Source organism: Perca flavescens, chromosome 10 (genome assembly GCF_004354835.1).
Source record: "Perca flavescens isolate YP-PL-M2 chromosome 10, PFLA_1.0, whole genome shotgun sequence".
Lineage (NCBI taxonomy): Eukaryota > Metazoa > Chordata > Actinopteri > Perciformes > Percidae > Perca > Perca flavescens.
The window spans coordinates 37,163,968-37,187,475 of NC_041340.1; the positions used below are offsets into that span (position 1 = coordinate 37,163,968).

At 40.7% G+C, this 23,508-nt stretch overlaps 1 protein-coding gene across 1 annotated transcript in view; it reads right to left on the reverse strand.

Moving 5' to 3' along the window:
* Window positions 1-23,508, reverse strand: part of gria1a (glutamate receptor, ionotropic, AMPA 1a) — a 79,746-nt gene that overhangs the window by 24,098 nt on the left and 32,140 nt on the right. The window contains 6 exon segments of the mRNA XM_028588758.1: window positions 12,372-12,820; window positions 12,968-13,174; window positions 17,845-17,955; window positions 19,383-19,487; window positions 20,703-20,870; window positions 21,486-21,644. Coding sequence (XP_028444559.1) covers window positions 12,372-12,820; window positions 12,968-13,174; window positions 17,845-17,955; window positions 19,383-19,487; window positions 20,703-20,870; window positions 21,486-21,644 — 1,199 coding nt within the window.

Genomic DNA, 23,508 nt, shown 5'->3' on the forward strand with positions numbered 1-23,508 from the left:
CTGTTTGTCTCTGTTTGTTTCCTTTTGAACTTCCTTCCTTTGAGTCTTCTTTCCACTCCTCATACATTATTGCACAGCAGCCAACCTTGGTGCCTTATTGGTAAAACATTAACTAAGCTGTCTTATTACAGTAAGGAAATCATTCCAAGTAGCACTGTAATTTCATAGTTTTGTTAAGGCAATGATTAATCAATTATTCACTCTGCCCCTTTTATTGCATTACCAAGAAAAGGAGTAGTAATGGGAAGAAAAGTAATAACTCCACAGCAGTGATGTATACAGGAATGCAATACAACTGTGTGTGTGAAGTGATACAATTTATAGAATAAATGCTAGAGTGATTAATCAAAAAGTAATGTTTTGTTTAATGGATTATTAAAGAGACGTTTATAGTAGGGTTTGGGCTTCATAGCATTTTCTCAAATTTTAAACCAAATCTGCATATCAAATTTGAATGCTTTCAAATCCCTGACTGAATCCATTTAGGTTTAACTTAATTTAACTACATATTTAAGATGTGGTAATCAAAGAGTGATAATCTAAGAGATGTTTAAAACATTGTTAATAGAAAAGAGAGATCAAGAGCTTTGACATCAAACATGCATTCAGTAATATTTTGGCCACTTGGGGGCAGCGCAACAAGAAAGACATATCACATCATTATGTTAGCAAACAACTGGTATTTACACATCCAGCAAATACGAAGCAATGGAGCCGCCCTAAAAGTTTTACTCCCCTTCTGGCTCTGTTTTTGGTCTCCACCAACTCCTAAGGGAAATAACTTTCTTTTTAGCTGCTGTTTTTTTGGTGAAAACGTACGTAACTCTGATTTTCTGAGTAGCAAGAGTGAGATGTCTCACTATAAAGGGATGTGTCCCATAGTGAGACATCGAAATGAATGCTATGAAAGAAAAAAGCCACTGTTGCACCTGGAAACGGGGTTGATGAGAGCGGTGAGACTGAACCAAAACAGTAAAGTTGTGGGCCGTCAAACCACAACAATGAGCTGAAAGATGCTGAATCACTGTAGAGTTGAGGGAAACTGCAGTGTCAGGTGATTATTTTCTGTTGGATTGTCGCAACATGTGAGCGCTTTCACATACACAAAGTTATATGAGCCGCTGTTAAATCTAGCAGCTTTAATGAATATAGGTATTTTTCTCCCACTTGGAAAGGAAATCCAACCCGAGGAAAGTGTGTGTGGTCATGTTGTGTATGTACAGTATTATAAGCATTATAAGTAGTGCATGCTTATGTGCTCACACATACAACACTCCTTCATGTGTGTGTCTGTTTGGATGGACAGCAAAACGAATTGGACCATCTCTCTACAGTATGTCAGATGCAGACCTTCATCCCTTGCTATATGATCTCCACCCACAACTCCCTGAAAATCTGCTGTAGCACTAAACTCTCATTAGAATTCCCCCGGCTGGCCTCCTCTATTTGATATGGTAATTAGCAATGACTAATGACTTTAGCAAGTGTAAAAAAATTAGCCAGTAATGGCCACATTACAATGGATTAGGAATTACAGAGGTTTAAATGAGAAAGAAAATGGTCTCTAATTATGGTGTGATTCTAAGACAAATCAGGGATGGAAAAGGAGTTTTCTGCTACACCACTTATTTTTTTTGCTTCTTTAAAATTAGCGAGACAGCTGTATGTCCTCAATGACTGGGCACCACCACTCTCGATATCTTGTCTGGATGGACGAGGCTAGTTTTGTGCAAGTATAATAGATAAGAGTAACATGCTGGTGAAGTGGAGCCTGCATGCAAAAAAAAAGCATGCATAGAAGCAAAAAAAGGTGCAGTAGACAGAGAGGTAAATACACACATTCACATATAGAGCTGGTGTAATTAGTCTTAAGCGTTGTGTATGTGCTAACTAATTGGCCACTGCTGTGGCGAATTGCAGGAAACATCCTTAACAACCACAGCTCACTGGATAAAAGATGACAGTGATACAAATAAAATCTGAAAGAAAACCACACCAAAACATTATTTACTGTATATCACGACCACAGCAGAGAGCATCCACTCATCAACACAATGAGACCACAGCAGATCAAGTGAGACTTCTATCTTAATGGGCCCTCACACAAAGACCTTCTCTGGAGGTTCAACTAAATAAATACACGCCTAATGGCAACTAAATGTATGTATCCTATGTTGCTGGGCACATCAGTTACTGTATTTCTCCAAAATGAAAGTATTTTTTCTAGAAAATAAAAGGACATCCAAGTCAAGGGCTACTTTATTAGTTATGTCTGGACAGCTCTATACGCGTCTTTCTAAGTTGTGTTTACACTGTGTCTGTATTCTTTCTAATATCTAAGGATGTGATAATTGAGGCAAATCATTTTAATTACGTTATTTGATGTGTTTGTTGGACAGTGCCGAGTGCAGGCAGAGAATCTAAGGCTGCTGCTTCGTCATGTTTGGATGAAATTACAGTGGACATGTTTCATAATTTATTCTGCACTCTAAACATGATGTTGGGCAAATGTGTATCTTAATAATTGTACTCATATTTTGCCCATACATCTCAGCTGTACTCTGCTGGTTTAACAGCCCTTTCAATTTGCTGATTTATCACAGGGCTTTTGTTAATTAGAGTTTCATTAACTATGCCTTAGCTGCTCGTAAATGTAAAAAAAAATTTTAAGCTCTTAATTCCCTATAGCCCCTTATCAAAAAAACAGTCGGTAAAAAAATGCATTATGATATGGGCATGTCTGGATAGTTAACCAGTATAAAGTATTTATAAATGTCATTACCTTTTTATGTAACTTTGCCACCATATAGGTCACTATGGTTCCTGGAACCACGCGCAAAAGGGCAATTTTGGTCCATCGCTGTGGCTTCAAAATTGAACCAAGCCCCGCGCAGACATGCCAAATTGGTTTGATGTGCAACACACGATGCTTTTAGTGCACACTGGGCCACAGAAAACAACAAACACTATTTGAAAATGCACTTATCTGACGCTTACATTGTGTTTGAAGCTTTTCACCACTTCATTCAGTCTCTCTCTGTCTTGATATTGCTAAATGAGGCTCTAGGGAGTGAGAATGTGTTATGGCTAATATTGTTGCAAAGTGGTGGGATTGGGTTCATTTCAGATTTTTGTTTGCTTGGTTGCTCTTGTTTTGATAGTCGCACGATTGTTACATTGGATATTTTCAGAGCGCTTTTATCTCCAAGGACAGACTAACATGCAAGCTTTAAGCAGGGAGCAAACAATATGATTTATTAAAATGTCTCTCTCTCTCTCTCTCTCTCTCTCCCTCTAAAGGTCAGTATTACCATGCCATTGAGGTAAAAAGAGAATATTATGATAATGTTGTTACAGTACCAGCCTGCAGCAACCTCACCAAAAGCTGGTAATTGCACTTATTCAAGTACGCAAATGGAAGATTTGACAAAAAGCATGATGATTGAAAATGCAATGCAGTGGTTTAATGTATGCTGGTTTCATTAAGAAGCAGCAGAGTTAAGTGCTGCTTTGCAACATATGGCTCGTTTGAGTAGTGGTGCATAAAAAAGCAACAACTCCCAGCCATTTGGAGCGTTGGTGCAGAAGAATCAATACGACTGAGATATGGCTGTAATCATTGTATCAGTGGCTGTAAACGGGGTCGCTGAGTGATATCATGGATGCTGTCTTAGCCTCATGTAACCTGAGATAAGTCAGTGCTAGCGAGCTGTGAGAGCGATTGCTACGCGCCCACACACATACGCACAGCCTCTTAGTCACTCCAGCCAGAAAACAGGAATCCAAACACAGATACATCACAACTGTTCACTGAAAATCAATACCTTCAGCACACACATAAACTGACTTATAGTGCATCCAATTTGGATGTATAATAACACAAAGAGATGACATGCATGTGCACTCAGCTGCAGTTTCACAGAGCCGAGACACTTGATGTGAAGCTGCACTGCTCTGACAGAAAAATCTGTGTCTCTTTATGGTTGCCATGGCAGCACACTCTGCACTCCAAACAGTACAGCTAAACTGAGAGAGACTTTAGTCATGTCACTCCTCCTCCCCTCCCTCTCCCTGTCTTTCTCTCTATAAGGGCAACCACCCTATAGTAGAATAGAATTGGTATTACAGAGTGAAAGCTCTCATTAGGGCTCCTTGTAACTTAAAAGGGAGCAAACACACAGATGACTGATAAGCCTCTAAGTATCAAGGCCCACATCTTTCCAGTCAAACTATTGGCAATGTTTACTTTGGTCCAGGTAGATTTCCCATGTGACCTCGGGCCTGGTGTATAATTCATGGTGGCAGAAAAGACATTCACTTGTCACAGCTTGATTAAAGCAAAGCCTTTTCTGCTGCTGGAAGCATATGTGTGCCTCTGTGTGACTGTGTTTTAAATGCAGAGTTGACGGAGTGTATGCCTCTGAGGGGATGGTGTCTTTGTCTGTGTACAAAGTGTGATACCCCAGTGAGATCCTCTGGGGGTGTACGTGTGTATATGTGTGTGTGTGTGTGTGTGTGTGTGTGTGTGTGTGTGTGTGTGTGTGTGTGTCACTAGTTCCTGCCAGCGAGTGTGCATGCATGTATGATCAAAAATTGCCTTCATGCAATGTCTAGATAAATAAAACATAAGTGATGCCGTGAACTAAACTGAACCGTCTCTTTATGAATAAATCATTCCCCCCTACCAAGTCTTCCCCAACTGCTTTGACAGCAACTCACTAACACTACAATTATGTAACTCAGTGGCTTGTAAGACAATCTAATTCATTGCTGTTAATGATAATAAAAACAACAATAATGCAAAGTGATACATAATACGATAAGATCAATAATTCCCTTGATCACAAAGAAATCACTTGGCTCTTCCCCGGAGGCCTGATTAGCAACTGAACAGCCTCTGACACTGGATCATGCAACAAACCGTACCAGACAAAACCACTATTTATGATTCCATAAACTTTGTAGGGTTAGGGTTTGGCTGCATTATACAGACACATGGATGGACGGCTCATTTTCCAGAGAAATGTAAAATACAGTGTGCTATGTAAAATGTGGGAAACACCCACTTTGCAACAAAATGGAATGAAACTTTAAAACTTTTTAAAACTTTTATTAAAATAGTGATAGCAATGGTGGTGCCAATTTAATTCTTATGAGACACATGCATGATTTCGCATATTTTAGGCCCTTAAAGCTGGGATAGTCAGTTTATTTTTGGCGTTGTTAGGCAAGCACTCCATAATAATCTTTCTGCATATTGTACTTCAAATGGTCTGAGAGAAAACAACACTTCTCCACCTCCTCTTGGTGGTTTTCAGGCTTTAGAAAATCTAGCCCATGATGGGAGACTTTGGCCATTCACAGGTCATTTCAGCAAGAGAGAAAGAGAGAGAGAGAGTGTTCCTATTGGCTGTTCTACAAATGCAGATGCATGTGCACGTCCCATCGGTGAAAGTTCTGCTAACCATCGCCAAAGGCTCACGGCTGCAGCTAATTTAAGACTAAACTATTAGATAAGAGAGACTTTATCGACATCCATCTATTTACACTACATAGAGGAACGAAACTATGTAAAAATCTAGTCCAGTTTATTGTATTGAAAACAGTCGGGAGAGCCTTGGGTTAGCCTGTAGCCTAGCACAAATACCATGGCTCGTTTGCCGCGTTTACGTTTTTTTCTCACACCGTCTATGGCGTCTCCTCGTCTGGATGGCAGCAGCCTGCTACGAGGACCAGAGGCTGAGACGCAGGAGACAGGGTGAGAGAAAATGTAAATGCGGCACACAAGCCGGTAGTTTAGCCTTCTGCTAACCATAGCCTAGAGCCTCCAATCACAGTATGTCATCTCAAAGGGCTTAACAAAGAAAAGAGGACGACAAGTCTCATAGAATTGCAACTATATAATGCCATTGGGATGAAATGAATGACTAGTAGTACTCGTACAGGCCACTGTATGTAGTCGGTGCATATGCCTGTGCTCATCTGACGTTAGATGTCTTTCTATATTTGTCAAATTCTCACCCAGTGCTAATGCAACTGCAAGCGGGGACCATTTTGAAACCTGTCAATGGTGGTGTGTTCAGGGACACTCTGACATCTTAAATATCACAGTTTTTAAAACTGCATCGGTTCAGAATAGAATTATTACAAGCCAATATTGACAGAAAGTAAGCAACAAGCATCACTGTATGACAAAAAACTCACCCGGGTTATCATAATACAGTCCATACTCAATCCATTATTGAATGATTCTGACCGCCCGGCTGAGAAATTGCTGTTGTGGCAGGTGGGGTGTGAGTGACAGAGCTGATTTATTTCAGTCTACAATCATGTAACGAGAGCAACACAGGCACTGAGGAGAGGAGACACCTCCACGGGACCATGCAACACACACACACACACACACACACACACACACACACACACACACACACACACACACACACACACACACACACAGGTACAGACATAAACATCTCAAAACACATTCACAGGAAGAACATCATGAACCCACGCCTTTTTACTCAAGTTCTCTTCCTGCCTGTGCTCCCACCCGGCAAGCTTTACACGAAAACTGAGAGCCAAGTTCAAATCCACAAGGTCAAGTACGATACAGGTCCTGTTGAATCTTTTATACTCTCTTACCTCCAGCTAAACCTGTTTTCTGATTGGCTCCCCTTTGCCATGATTTGTTGGTGCTGTATGAAAGTAGATTTATCATTTGCAATGTTTAATACACCTGGATTTACACCATCTTTTGTCCTGCAGCTGCTTCACAGTAAAAGCATCCCATTGGTGCTTCCAGCAGCAATGAAGAAGAAAATACATATCTGAATGAATTAGGATGAAAACATCTTCGTCTTTAAATATTGCACATGCTTATGAAATCTGAGCCCAAGCTCTAAGGCATCTGAACAGGCTTTAAAATGAGTCCAGATGTGATAGAGAATTTCTGATTCTGATCCCAGAAGATGCATGAAATGACTACTGTACAACTTACCAAAGCCAAACAAAAGCCAAGCACATACTGTTATTACTATGAAAAAGATAAAATCACACTCAATCTTCCAGTGTGTGAGGTGTGCCAGGAGAAACAGGAAGCATCAGCGAAACCATGAGATGAGAGGGAACATGCCACACATGATTCATTTTTAACCAAACACAACCGCTGCAAGAGGCTATAAAGGATTGGAAGCAGAGCAGATGAGAGGAAGCCTGAAAAGGGGTGATAGGAGAAGTAAATGGGTGGGTGGACGGAAGGATAGATGGAGTGGTGTGGGGGGATCACTCTCAGAGTCCACCTGTCTGCAGAGATAAACACCCAACAGCACGGACTGGAGCTTATTGGAGGGCCTGACTGACAGTGCTGACATTTAGAAAGAGCACAGTAAACAAGATCTTACAGAGAATAAATAGCAGGGTGGCTAATACACACACTTAAGTACTGTACATATGAATGCATCACATGAATGTATGAATACATGCCTACAAACATGTATATACACACACACACACACACACACACACACACACACACACACACACACACACGGCCGCCTGTAAACCTTGGCAAAGGGATACCTTTAGAACAATCTGATACTGCGAGGCAGCAGACCAAGATAATGAGAATAACTGCTTGCTTTTAATAGAACCAGCCTACACACACACACACACACACAAACACACACACACACACACACATGTGCACGCACAGACAGGGAAAATAAACACGCCTACTGATTAATCCAGGACAGAGTGGATTGTCAGTGTTTTTCCTTGGCCTTTTGTCTCTGATTAAACGGAGAAGCATAAAGAGTAAGGTGCTTTGAGCTGAATGCACCTCTAGAACATTCTGTCCTCACCGATTAGTGACAAAGGCACAGTTTTGAGCGGTTTACAAGCACCTACTCAGAAATTTCAGTTTATTCAGAGATGGAATGACTTTTACATGTTTTTGTTATTTAACCAATACCAATAAGACAATATTAAACTATCAGCAGTTGATGGTATTGAGCCACAATGTATTGATACAAAATAAGTAGATAGGAAATAAATAATCACATGATTAACGTGCATAAAATACATAAATGAACCAATAAGAGAAAAAAGAGATTGACCGAGCAACTGGACTGCCTTTTAGTCGCTGGCGAGAGCTTTGCGAAATAAAAGGCTGCAAGACAGACGGTGAGCTGGCCATCTTGCTGTTGGACTAGTAAGTAATATTAGCTGGCTTGCCATGTCTTGTGTTGTTGCACTTGCTTGATGTTTGCGTTAGCAAAGTTGTTGAGTAACTAGATTGTTATCATATGTAAAGTAATCATAACAAATGCACCTGTACAGCTGTCCATATTTACAAAAACGCTCTATAAACGAATTACACTCTGAAACTGTAAGGGCGCCAAATCACAATATCAAAAGTTCCGCAGTGTAATCTGAATACTTCTATCACGACTGTAAAAATAAATAAAATCACACCTGTTGTTGTTGAGCTTTTCTTTCTTAAACGTAACAGTAAAACAAAAATCCAGTAAATGGAAGACATAGATAAAGGAAATAACCAAAAATGAAATTTTTTTACATTGAATTAGGCTTTACAAAAGGGCACCTTACACACCTGGTATGATAATGATATAGGGCTAATTACATACTTGGAAATGAATGAAAGGTAGCCTAGAAATCTAGACTCCTCCTAGTGGCAGCAAATTTATTTGGCAGCCAGGGGGGGTCTAGGCACTCTCCGTTGACTTTCAAGCTGCAAAAACCAAATTTTGGTCAGGCCAATCACATTGTGTATAGAGTCAGTGGGCGGGGCTTATGGCTGCTGCTGCTGGGAACAGCGGACTTCTGGAAGACTTGGAGTTAAGCTTTTCTTTGAGAAAAGAACAAAGAACGGCACTGAAATCATTCTTAAAAAAGGAAGATGTGTTCTGAGTTTTGCCGACCGGATACGGCAAAAGTTGAATCTATCAACTAGCTCCGCTACCTTCTTCGTTGCTCTGCCTGGTTGTAGCGCCATCCTATTACGTGCAGAGGGAATTTGAAAGACAACCGTTTATCCCGCCCCTCGGATCGAGCTCCGTCAATGGTGAGTTCCCAGACCCTACATCTGGATGTGGGTCTGGCTTGTCAGGCTAAATGAAAGGTATAGTGCGCAACTAATTTATATTAATAACGTCCGTTATATTCAAGCCATTGCCATATGAGTTGCTATAAAGCTAATTAAGACTATCAGCTCCACACAACTCTCTCTGCATTTCTCAGTATGACTATGTTTACAAAATGGTGTAGTACATCGTCATTTGCGGGCAGCAGCACGAGTGATGCGTTTTACATCACCGCTGACAAAGGATAGCAGCATTTAGTCATTAGATAGAATTCCTCATGGGGGCTACAGAAACTACATACTATAGCTTTAAAAAAAGTGCATAAATACAAGTTGTAATTGATCTTAGGCCAAAAACAGATCTAAAGAAATGAGCACATGCTCACATGCATACAAGAACAAAAATGTTCTCACAAAAGCCTCCGGATAAAAAAAAACTAATTCTCTCAAAATCCCCAAACCCCAAACGCAATGGTATACCATTCATGGTGTTCGGGTAAAACCGTGACAACAAAGTATGTGCGGTTATGAGTACTATTGCTTTCATCTGACAAAACACGAGCAATAACATTACATGTCTTTTGAAATCCTGCAGAGCAGCTCTTAACCCTTTAGGAGATCAACACGCACCTCCGTGTGTGAACACAGGCTGTGCTAACTAGAGCAACTAGGTCACCCAAATATTCAAGGGGAAGATGTTTCCTTCAGGACAGTATTCAGTGGGGTGAAACATTCACTGTGTTGGTTTTTAAGACACCAAGCAAACTCCACCATGCTGATCGTCTCACGACGGACTGCAGCACACGCTAACCAACTTGTGGCATTTTCTTTTAATGCTGCCTCTTTTAAAGACCTAAAAACTGACAGTGAGTGACCTTGGAAGGACATTGGAAGAAACGGAAGACATTTGACTCAAGTCCTTGGAGGATAGGAGGCCTTAAAGCTGCCACCCTCTCTGATGACATCCTCTGTTCTAACTAAAACCTATTTAAATCAGGCCATAAAAAAGGACAAAATTGTTCGTGTTACTAGGCAAAAAAAACTCAACGTTACAATTTTATTGCTACTATCTCACATCTCTCTTTATCAGTAGGTAAACGGAACAGTCTTGTTTCAGTTTTTACAACTGGAAAAGAAAAACAGAATGTCTTACATCTGGTTAATTTGCAGTCAAAGGTGGCATCAGCAGAATTGCTGCAAGCAAAGAAACAATCTGTTTTGTCCTCTTAAACAGTCAGTGAAACTTCTTGCATCAGCAGAGCTTGCTTCCCCCCCCCCAAGCAAAACAAATGCAAATTCTGTGCAAATACGCGTGAACCCATGTGTGGTCAAGCACAGAGACATACAGTACACACAAATGCACACACACAGAAAAAATGTGTGCGTGTGCATACAAAGAGAGACCACAGGGAATGGACAGTTTGCGGATACATAGTGACATTCTCTTTCTCTGTGAGGCGTACAAGAAAATCAATAGTTATTGAAGATGCATTTTCTGGCTGTAAAAGAAGAACACACGAACAATAGGCTTCATCCTGCACGAAGCACAGTCTCCAGGCAGAAAATGGTAAATGTCAGGTGAGGGCCCGCAGGAGTAGGGATCCAGTACCTACATCATGTACTGCTGAGCACCTGCAGCATGCAGGCCTGTAGGTGCAGAGATTTTCTCTTTTTTTGATACTTGTGTACAGTTAAGAGCAAAGCAAAAAATACATTTTTTTACAGTAATAACACATACACAAGATGAAAGCCATGATCAAAATGGACTGTTACACATGTAATTTCTTTACCCTTCAGCCGCATAATTATGGAAGACTGACTGAGCAATGCTGCTATTTCACAGTAACTCCCCTCTAAACAGATAATCATGTTCAGACCAGGGCAAGCAACACAACACGTCTCTGGTTCACAGTGACTGATCGGCTTAGAAAATGTAGGGATCGGTTCACCTAAAATGCAAGAAAACATGTTTTCTAAGCTACATTTTATGGTATCTATCCATGCAGATAGTTTTGGTTTTATTTGCTCAGGCTTTGAGATATCCATCTCTGAGATATTCCCCAGTACAATGGAAGTAAATGAATCTTAATTTGTGGTGCTCACAGCATTGACAAATGCCATAAAGAAAATTCAACAGTCATGTTATACAATGTCCTAAAGACTCTGTGCCAGATGTTACTTTGAACAGTTTTAACTACTTCTCCACTTTCTTTATGAGGACAATTTCTTTAGAATAGTTATGAAGTGTTCTGCTGATTATCCAGAGTAACCAGTCATTGTTTCTGGAAACAAGACGTGGCTACTGAATTCTTATTAAATATAATTTTCAATCCTGTGAGCACCACAAACTAAATTTAATTAATCTTGTGGGGAGGCAGAAATCAAAACATCTGGGCAAGAATAGCAGATCATCCAAGCCCACTTACAATGATTCTACAAAGCAACAGCATTGGCCAATCCATGCTCACAGTATAGTTACTACAGTATAGATGTATTATGCATATGTGCACCACCACATTGCATAATGTATGTAGTTTAATGTTTAAAGAGACAAGAAGCTCTGTGTCTATCTGTGACCTAACCTGTCTCTGCTGGTTCAGAGCTAACAGTGATAATACTGACATTATCTTCTCATCTCCTCCTGCTAGTCCCTCTGGAAAGCTCAGAAAGTCGACCTCAGTGTCTCTAATTTCAGACACTTAATGAGATTTTTAATTGGTGACCTTTTGGGAAGGGTTTCATACCACAGCTCCTGAGAGCACTCGAGGGGAAGCAAACACATAGCACTCAATACTCACGCCAGGATCCTTCATAACAATCTCCGAAGGGTCTGATATTTAACTTCCCCCACAGATTGATTGATCAATACACAGACCGACGGACTGATTTGCATTTAAAAATGTGAGAATATTGGAGGAAGCTAACAACAACACATTTTAACAGTCCTAGAAGTCCATGGCATGTTTACACCACCACAGGAAGCATTTGGAAACAGGAGAATAAAAATCCAACACTCTGCAACATGACCACGTCATAAACTCCCTCTGCTGCTCTTCATCAAACTTTTATCGTTGCTCTGTGTGACAAATGACTGGCAAAGAACAAAATCTCAATAAACAAAGCCCAACTGAATTGAACAAGAAAGCAACACAGCAAAATATATTGTACGTAGGTGGCGCTTAGTGTCTCTTTGTGTACCAACAAACAAAAGCGAGACTCAAAGCAGTGTGGATGCAATACATCAACATTTGTGGCTTGGGTTTCTTACCGTGGTGAGATATCGCAGCCCTGCTGCATGAAGGCCCCCAGTGAGAACCAAAGGGAGTTGAAAATGCCAAACTCATTGGTTTGCTCAGGACTCTGCTGGTTGGTGTTCTGTTGTGTTGGTGTCTGGCCCTGCTGCATTGCCCCGTTGGAGGCTGATGCTTGGTTGGGAGACTGCGGCTCACCGGCCTCCTCGTAGTCCTCAGCGTGCCACTCATACGGGCTGAATCGACTGACAAGGAACAGGACGACACTGACGCCAATGTAGGCAAACACAATGCACATCCAGATCTCGTAAGCCAGCGGGTCCAGGAATGAAAACACGCCAGGTTTGGATTTGGTGGGTTTCTTGATCATAATGGAGATACCAAGGGACATGAAGGGCTTGGAGAAGTCGATCACTTCTTCACGGACCAGGGTGATGGTCAGAGGAGCCACAGCCACATCTGCTTTCTGAGGGAGGGACACAGAGGCGGGCAAGCATGAAAAGATTCATGTTCTGTAATATGTGTTTGTTAATGGTAAAAAGAGCAAGATTGTCTTCATCAAAACACCTATTAAATGGGAAATAATAATTCAAACAAAACTCTGTTCACTCACCCCATAAACCAGTTCCCCCACCATGCCGTTCCACATCTTGGTTTCTGGATCTCTGGCTCCATATTTGCCATCTGAAACAACCTTCAGTTTGTACTGGTAGCCCACATGTTTGGCTATTTCTGCAGCCAGCTCGACAATGTAGCCCTCGTACTTGTCATTTCCTGCAAGCTGCTCATGGTTCTTCTTCAGCATCACATATGGAGACTCCTGTTGGATGAAAGGGCAACCATGCAATCATCTATTTTAATTCAATTACACCCAGTGTCAGAAATAACATAGAGAAACAGTTTTTGAATTACGAATTTCGCTGATGTGAAAACAAAATGTGCACTGATATGCATCATTTTTTGACACAAGCTGTTGTGACTGTACCATAACGTTTACAGCAGGGACAATTTGTTAAATTAATTAAGCCACAGACAGCATTATGGATGATAATAATGCTTTAGCATGTAGTTAAGTTTTATATTACTATTTAAAAATGTGGGAAAGGATATTACGGTTGCATTTTATGCTTTAGTGCATCACTTATCTTTTTACCCCCTGATCTCAGCTAAGGCTTTGACAAAAAAATCTCTCTGTGAAAGGTCTGAATTAAAAGATGATTATATGAAATTACAAGGTATTATTTTGGCTTTGTTCCTTAAAGGTATGGTATATAATTCAAATACAAAAGGTGCCTAAGTATGATCATTAGGACAGCATTGCCGCATTGAAAAGAGTGTTAACATAAAAAAGGTCATGAGGAAGTGGAAGAATTGGACTGCGTTATTAAAGCTGAGAAGACATCGGATCTGAGAGCAAGAAATATCCGTGTGTGTCTGTGCATGGGTGTCTATATTTGAGCCGTGTAAATGGTGAAGCAGACTTTGCTGACCTCTGCTCTGGGGCCAGGTTGTTCCTCTTGTTATATCGTACCGACATTTGTACATCTCACACTGATTGCTGTCCTGACAAATTACAGTTGACATAACACCTGGGGCCCCACTATTCTTTAAGAAAACTGTATTTCTCATAGAATTTCAGTCAACTCAGTCTGAACCGTCCATCAGCACTTGGAGGGCTTTAATTCCCACAAGTTGTTATGTGTGCCTGCTTTTAGCTAAGGCTGTGCTGAGCGGAGCAAATCCTCCCATCATATTTCATCAGGGTCTAGAGATGTGGGGGTGGAGGGGTTCCTCTGTGTGTTACAGTGATCTGGGTTCCCCTGCTCTTTATGGTTGAGGTGAAGGTAATCATTGTTACACATGGAAAGCCGAGGCCCACTGGTAGAGAAACGGCACCCCAGGGAGACAGTGGTGAGAAAGGTCTGGCGTGAAGCGCTTCGACAGAGCATGCACTTGCAGTCACAGACAAAGACAGAGACACACACAGAGACACACACGTGCACAAGCAGGCATGACATGGCATACAGAAGGTCCTCCAGGACTCAGTCTCATTGACATCGAACAGTTCCACGGAGATCCGCTGTCACTCAACCATGTTAAATATAACACAGACACACACAAGAACACATATCAAACACTTTTTGTGTACAAACAAAAACACTACCGAAATACAAATGCAACAAAATGCATGTAAATAAATAGTGTATGTTTGATTAGTTTTGCCGTTGGTGAAATTGTAAAAATAAACTTATTTTATTCCTCTTAGACCAATTTAAACAGACCCCGAGGGAATTTTGAAAATCACATAAATTTACTCCTGCATGCTGCCATTTCTTGCTGAAAGCCCTATTAAAATAACTGTATTTGTTTTAATGGCTGTACAGCGAGCCAGTATGCCATGAAAAACCAACTCCTAGCATGCTAACACTAAATCTTAAAATTCCATTCATGGCCTGGTTTTTGGGTATAACCCCACAACTGTGAAGACACCAAGCTCCAGTGCTCCATTAGCCATGCTCTGCTTCACTCCTCCAGATCTCCTTTAAACCCCGGCCTGGTCTGTGTGCAGAGAATGGGACAGTAGGGATTGTGGGAATGCACAAAGTGACACCTTCACAGTGGCAAAACAGCACACTCCCTCAAGCAACGAATCAGCGAGCACAAAAGTTAGACAGTGAAAAAAACTCCATGGCTACCCCGCAGCCCAATAACTGTTCACACCTTATCTCTTCTCTTAGGTTCCAAGACAGAGAACCAATTTATCTTCCTGGAAAAAGGGACACTGATAGGAGATTATGTCAGAGAGACTTATTTTAGGTCCGTTCCCTTGGGAGACTGCAACCTTCGGGAGGATCTTCATTTTTTTTTAATTAGAAGTCGATAGACTACATGTTAAGTTTTGAATAATACGTATACCCAATGTTCTACATCAGCTGCCAACTTTTTTGTCTAATGTATCACCAGAGTCAGATCAAAGTACCCCTTCATTTCTAAACTCAAGTCTGTTCTGTCATACAATGATCTGGAAAAAGTCATCCATGCCTTCATAACCTCCCGCTTAGACTACTGTAACTCTCTCTACTTTGGTCTCCCTCTGACTCTGGTGGCACGGCTTCAGATGGTCCAAAATGCAGCGGCTAGGCTTCTCACGAATCCAAAAAAGCGTGAACACATTACACCTGTCCTAGCCTCCTTGCACTGGCTTCCAGTCCAGTCTAGGATACAATTTAAAATACTGTTGATGGTTTTTAAAGCACTTCACGCCCTGGACCCCAGCTACATAGCTGATATTATTCATCTTCACGTAGCCCCCAGGTCCCTCAGATCCTCCAGCCAAGGCCTCCTCCATGTCCCACGGTCCCGGCTTAAGCAAAAAGGTGAAAGAGCCTTTTCTGTTGCTGGCCCTCAGCTGTGGAACCGACTGCCACCTGACATCAGAAGTGCCCCTTCAATTGTGATATTCAAAGCCAGGCTCAAAACTCATCTTTTTACATTGGCCTTCCCGGCATCTTAATTGTCTTATCCTGCTATGTTTGTAATTAAGTGTTTGTCTTTCGATGTACTTTTTAGCCTAAATCACTGATTTGTACAGCACTTTGGTCAGCACAAGCTGTTTTTAAATGTTCTATAGAAATAAACTTTATTTACTTACTTACTTCATCAACATCACCTGTTGTTTTCCTAATATGTTCATTTGACTTCATTTTAAACTGGATGCTATTTATTATATTATATTATATTATTATAAGTAGCCCTTGTTACAATAGAATTTTCATAAAATTGATATATCGATGTTAACGTCAGTTTGCAAATGTACCACTTGGAGTGGCAGAAGCTATTTCTTTATACCATTTATCATTGCTTTTAGCCATCCATTTTAACCAATTATCCTTTACCTTTAGTTATCTATTTCAACGATTAGCCATTACTTTAAGCTAACTATTACAGTACTATTTACCCATTTATCCATTACCTTTAGCTAACTATTTTGATCATTTATTCATTACCTTTAGTTAACTATTTCAATAATTTACATTGCTACCCCTGAAAACAAACCAGATTAATATCAAGAGCCTAAATTATCTATTGTATAACATATTTCTGGCCCTTTTAATGGTTGTTAAATCCGGTTTAAACAAACTGTGTACTATGTAGCTTCTTTGTAATTATCTGAATTGACTGTATCAGTGTTATTGCGGGGGTTTATTCACTATTGCAGAAATTTTAGCACCAATTTGTTGACACTTAGGCAATTCCATCCCCCAAATTACAGTTGCATTCAGAAATTCCCCATATCTTAATCAAGATATCAACTAAGAGGCTAAAGTGAACTATTTTCCTCGCACTATTGTATTAAACATATAAAATTACATGAATGCTGCAGCGTCACTATATATCGCTGTGTTCAGCTGTTTCTTGACGATGCTACAGGGTCCCTCAGTGAAAGCTTGCCTCTATAAAAATATCGCACATATTGGAGTTTTTTTTCCTATTATTCTACATTGTCTCTCTGCTTCATTACCTCCACCAAGCCTTTATATGGTGAGCTGTAATTTTCTCTTAAGGGAAGCACATAGTTGAAATCCATTATCCCATTAACCTTCATAGTGGAGATCAGCTCCACACACATTGCCATATATTATTTTATTTATTTTATATTATTATATACGGATCCATGCATTGGATAGCAAGTCCAGCGAAATAACATGGTGGGAGTGATTTACAGAGATAAAATACATTTTCACTTAAAAATAAATACCAGAAGTTCAAAAAAGAACCAGCGCTGAGCTCCAGGCATCTACAGACATGAAGTATCCTCTGATATTAAATTTTCAACACGATACAGACACTGAGAACATCCTGTACCTGCAAAGACATACTACGATCATTATTATCTCCTACTGTACAGTATATGAGGCAGGTGTTGCGAGCAGGTCAGACTGAATCTTTACTGCCCTATTCTCAAATCCAACCTCCTTCACAGACCCCAGCAGCTCCATCTCTGTAATTTAAGCCAGCATACTGAACACAACCTGACCAAGTCGTGTTTAACAGCCTGATGGAGAAAGCTGAGGCAAATAAATAACATGGCATGACAAAGAAATGAAGAACATGTTCTCCAGTGCTATTTAGTACTGTATAACTACTACCACAATGATGAATGCACACTTTGTCTCCTAACATTAAACGTGAGGCTGTGTTGTCCTTTTAAACATATCTTAAATATGTACAGTGGAACTCTACGAGTCAGTAAGTTGCCAAATGATGTGATTGTGATTCTGATTCTGAACAGGCATGAGTCCGACAGAAAGAAGTTAGCAGAATAGAGCTGCTAAAGGAAGGAAGGGAGCGAGATCCAATCACTGATGTCTGCTGAATTCTTTCAGGGAGCTGAACTTTTAGGAACTCTATCATAATAGAAAACGAAGAAATATTTCCCTTCCTTTCTCCGTCTCGGTCTCAGCCGTCCCTTCTCTCTATTTTACTTACCAAGATAGTGGTAACTATGTAAGTTCTGTTCTGCAGGACGCCAGTCTCGTTGCTGCCTCTAACGAAGCTGGCGGTAGTCACGTACTTTTCATCTTCATTCCAGTAGCCAACCTATGACGAGGAGAATGTCAAAATGTCAAAAATGTAAGACATTTGAAACAGAGGTTAGCATACACAGTCTGAAACATGTTTTGGGTGACTTTATAAAAAACCATGGTCATTATGAATATTATGTTAGCTGAAGCAATACCGTACTGTATGTATAATTCAGGGTAGCTTTAGCCACTATTTGCATGATTAAATTGTTTGCAATTTCACTTTCTACGGTTTTTTAACCTTACTATGTGTTCCCCCAGCCTGCCTATGGTCCCCCAGTGGCTAGAAATGGTGATAAAAAAAGCTCAGATGGGCCGATCTGGAATCTTGCTCCTTACGAGGTCAAAAGGAGCAAGGTTACCTTTCTCGGCTTTGCCCGCCCAGAGAATTTGGCCCACCCATGAGAGAGAGACATCATGGCTTTCAAACGAGAAAAGTGGCAGTTGGTCAAGACCACACACCCACCCTCCACCTATTAGGGGACCACTAAGGCCTATATAAAAGAGACTTCAGATACAGTATTAGGGGACCACTAAGGTCTATATAAAAGAGACTTCAGATACAGTATTAGGGGACCACTAAGGCCTATATAAAAGAGACTTCAGATACAGTATTAGGGGACCACTAAGGTCTATATAAAAGAGACTTCAGATACAGTATTAGGGACCACTAAGGTCTATATAAAAGAGACTTCAGATACAGTATTAGGGGACCACTAAGGTCTATATAAAAGAGACTTCAGATACAGTATTAGGGGACCACTAAGGTCTATATAAAAGAGACTTCAGATACAGTATTAGGGGACCACTAAGGTCTATATAAAAGAGACTTCAGATACAGTATTAGGAGACCACTAAGGTCTATATAAAAGAGACTTCAGATACAGTATTAGGGAGACCACTAAGGTCTATATAAAAGAAAAGAGACTTCAGATACAGCCTATATAAAGGGGACAGATACAGTATTAAGGTCTATATAAAAGCATCCAAAGAGCACCATGTCATGAGACCTTTAAAGATTTCTGGTGTACCTTGTCCACCAGCAACATGATTTTTTCCACTTTGGTTTTCTTTTATTTCCATTTTAGACAATTTCCAATTATATCATTCCTACTGATAGTGACACGGTATATTATAAACAATATTACATTGTTGCTGATTTCAAACGTCAATTGCTAAAGGGATTTCGCACACAAAACCAATTAACCTTTTTTTATTTTTATTATTATAATTACACACATTTTTGCAGAAAAGCATCACCGGGTAAAATGTAGGGATTTTTTCAAAGGATGTAGGATAAATCATTGTCTCTGATTCACTTTACCTGCTCCAAGTATACATAAAAATGAATAATGTAATCATTATAAATTGTTACTCTCTTTTTTTAAATGGTACTTGAGCAAAATACATGTCATTAACTAGGGCCTCAGGCTCCAGACTTACCTTCTTTGGTCCAGAGGGGGCCAGTTCCATGACGCTAACAGTGTAGTTGGTTCTGCGGCCTTTTTCATTGAACTGAATGTGACCAGTCAATCCATCTATACGGACCTGTAATGGAGAAATAGATACTGAATAAGTCATTGACAGGATCAGAATTGCCCAGCTCATGGGTAAATAATGGCTGCAATTAAGCACGATATTCATGCAGTCCTATTTCTTCATGTCTGCGCTGACAGCAAGCATTTGCATGTCACGCTTACACGCGATGCATGTTAAGCATATCTTGCATGTGTTTGTATAGTATTCATTTGTGAAACTCCACAGTGCCTTGTCCCTGCGGACGTGAATGACAGACGCCGTGCGTGTATGTGTACAGCGCATGTGTTTGTCTTGGCTGTGTGATGGAGTTAATTGAGCAAACACGGCTTCCATCTCCAGTCCATGCACAGGCAGATGGCTAGATTGACACTGAGCAGGCCTCTGCACAGCCACTCTGCAGACAGAGCCTTGGGCTGCGCAGACACACACACACACACACACACACACACATGAAATTACAAATGTGCCCTCAAAACAGTGCATTTATTATACCATACATACTTAATGTAAATGGTGTTCCAGGCTACAAACATCACATATTGGACTTTTTTAAATTTTTTTTAAGATTATTCTTTTGGGCATTTTTCAGCCTTTATTTCGATAGGACAGCAGAAGACATGAAAGGGGAGAGAGAGGGGGAACAACATGCAGCAAAGGGCCGCAGGGCGGATTCGGACCCGGGCCCGCTGCGTCGAGGAGTAAACCTCTATATATGGGCGCCCGCTCTACCAACTGAGCTATCCGGGCAATTAATGAACTTTCAATAGTATTTTTAACTGGCTACTGTATTTACTTTGTAGTTACTTTTTAAAAATCTAAGTTTCGATCTAATTAAACAATTGTCCTTGGTATACATGCTATTACAAGCACGAGTGTCTGCATGTCTCAATGAGACACTGTAAAGTCTCAAGGCCACATTTTTATTTACAATGCCAAAAATTTACAATTCTAAACTCAATTGCTGATGTCATATTGCATGATGATCACGGCTGAGTGTTATTGCCTGCAGGTTTTGTTTACTAGCCGTGATGTCACATTTGATACTGCACAGCTCTCCTACGACTTAATGTGAACTTTACACGACAGAATGAGACCTAATTTGTTCAGCCAGCCCCAACTCAGGAGCCGTTAGCCAATGTGCCACTCAAGAATTTGTGCGAGTGTGTGTGAGTTTGAAGTTCTATGTATGTGCATGCGTGTGCACACATTAGTATGCACACATACCTGCTGCAAGGCTCTCTGGATGTCTATGCCCTGTCCCCAGGGAGCTGGTGGGTTGGCGAGACACTCTCCAGCGTTGCCCCTTCGAGAGATGTCTATCCTCTGTCTCCTTAAATTCTGGAAGGCCGTGGACATGACTTTTACCCCGTCATATGTTAGAGCGCCTGTGTACTGTAAAGAGAAAGCAGACAATTCAAAGTGAAGCAGACAGTGATAAAAACGGATTCACTTATTGGCTAAAGAGAGGCATGGCAGCAAAGAAAACATTCAACGAATTCCAAAAGCCTCCCTCAGCTCCCCAAGGATGATTTCTTATTACCTTAATTATTAGTTTACAGCTTGACCCTGTAAAAACACACAGATATTTGGATTTGGAATCAATCCTCTATCTTAGCTGGTTGGACAGTTGTTTTGGTTTGAAATCAATAATGATAACAAAATAGCAGAAATCCCAGATCACCACACTCAGACAGGATCAAGGGTTATTTGTCCAACACATTTAATAGAAACTCGTTCCTTTCCCTTTCTCTTACCTCATAGCTTTTTGCAATATGCTGCTGACAGTCACAAAAAAACTGACCCATTTGGCCGAGGTAACCATAACCTCACAAAGAAAAGCTAATCACACCTTCTGAGAAAGATGGCATGATCAGGATTTAGTTTGTGTTACTTCAAACGTGACATCTTGGCATATCCTGTGCAGCCTTACAACTTCTTGTATTAACGCTTCAAAAATAGAAGAAGGAGAATAAAAGAAGGACAGATCAGAGAGCAAAGCAGTAGTACTTTGAGTCCACTCTTGGGCACTTTGGAGTCTTTGTTGTCAAACTCCATCCACTGCTGGACGACACGGCTGACGGCCGGCTCAGAGTTGTTGACGAGCTGGAAGCCGGTGATGTTCGCCCCACCTTTCCTCAGGTCTGTCAGGTCGATGTCCAGGAAGCCCTGAGACAGGAAGTGGACAGGGAGAGAGGTGAACTGAGACACAATTGTCGAAAAAGAGATATGTGTATAGGTAAAGAAAATTGCAATTTCTTTCACATGCACAATGCATGATTATACTAACTTCACACAAAGCAGTGCAGAGTCCTCGGATGAATTTAGTGAAATTCCTGACATTGAACCATAATTGCTGGAGTGACAATAGCAAATTGGAGGGGTCGCTAGATCAGTTGTTCCAAACCTTTTTGGCCTTTGTGACCCCTAAAACACTATGAATGTGTACTTGCAGCCCTTTAGTATAAATAAACATAATTTTGTAGAGAGAAATATGTTGTATTTTCAATTTTTTTTATCTATTTAATCATCTTGTGACCCCTCAGATTTTACCCCTTGGGGCGCCCCAACCCCCAGGTTGTGAACCACAGAAGAATTGGAATCACAGGATATAATATCAGAAAAAAGCATATTTATGTTGCTTCATTTTGCAGACATTCTTTTGACTTTTGCTTTTATTTCTTGTGAATTGATGGACAATTGTAACACGAAAAAAAACCTTTCAGTTAATTTGGTCATAAATGTGCAATCTTCTGCTTCATCCTACCTGCCCTAAAAGGTTGGGAACCAGTGGTCTAATGTGCACCTGGCATTAGAGGGTAATTCTGCAGAATGCACTACAGTGTACAGGTAGTTACTGTTTTTAACTGTACCATCAACAGTGCAAGGGTTAATAGCATAATGAAACAAATCCTTCTTTTTCACTTAGAGAGGTTGTCCCACTGAGCATACTTCATCTTAGTCTTTCCTGAGGGGTGAGAGAGAAAAAAGAAAACCTCATTTCATGTCTGTGTTCAGTCCGGTGCTAATCTCTGATAGACTAAGTCCTCATAGGCTACTGTTAACAATGGCAGGATCAAAACCTCATAGGCTACGGGGAACAATGCAAGGGATGCCTCGGGCAGAACAGAATGGAGAAGGAAGCGTTTCACTGTAATGGTAGCGCCTACATCTATTTTCCCCCCTGACTATTATGTGGAGGAGGCTGTTTTTCAGAGCGGGTAGAAAGGCAGATTCGGTCTCTCAGCAGGCTGCCTATCAGTGCAGGGGGAAGAAGAAGAGGCAGACGAGTGGGAATGGGTGGGAGTAGAAACCGAGCAGGAGAGTGGGAGAAAAGATTTGTCCGTGATTTGTCTAAGATTTAAGTTTGACTGATGAAAATAAAAGGTGTCTCTCCTGCTTGCCAGGCATTTGTCTGACATCACACAATTTTCCATCCTTTCTCTTTCTGCTCTGATGTCATTTGTTTCATGTCATGTGTAGCTTCAGCTCTGAGGCCATATGTTTATCTCAAACTCTCACTTGTTTACTTTCTCTGATCGTCACATCCACACGATAAAGATAAATGAAGTCAAAAAGAAGTGGCTGGCTGTTAAGCAGCATGCATTTCAGATTGTTCCATGCCCTTCTGGTGTCAGACATTGTCACAGGTACAAAATAAAAGGCTAGCTCAAGCTACAGGAGACAAATGCAAGCAACGAAGAGGGGCGGTGTTAAGTCTCCCCCCTCCTGTCTCCCTAATGTACCTGTGTGTGTTGCTGCCAGGTGTCCATATTTCTCAGTTGAGCAGACAGACTAGTGTCTTTTTTCTGCTTCATGTATGGGCTAATGCAGTGCAGTAAGCTGAAGAGGTTACTATAGAAACTAGCCTTTGCTACCACTGGATATGGAGGTTTTTTTCTGACACATATCTGATCAACATTTTCACCAATATCTTTCTCTATCGCTAGGCAATGTTTTTCAGATTAACAACACACACACACACACACACACAATTTTGTTCTCATACTAATGACACATGTACGTTTGTTTG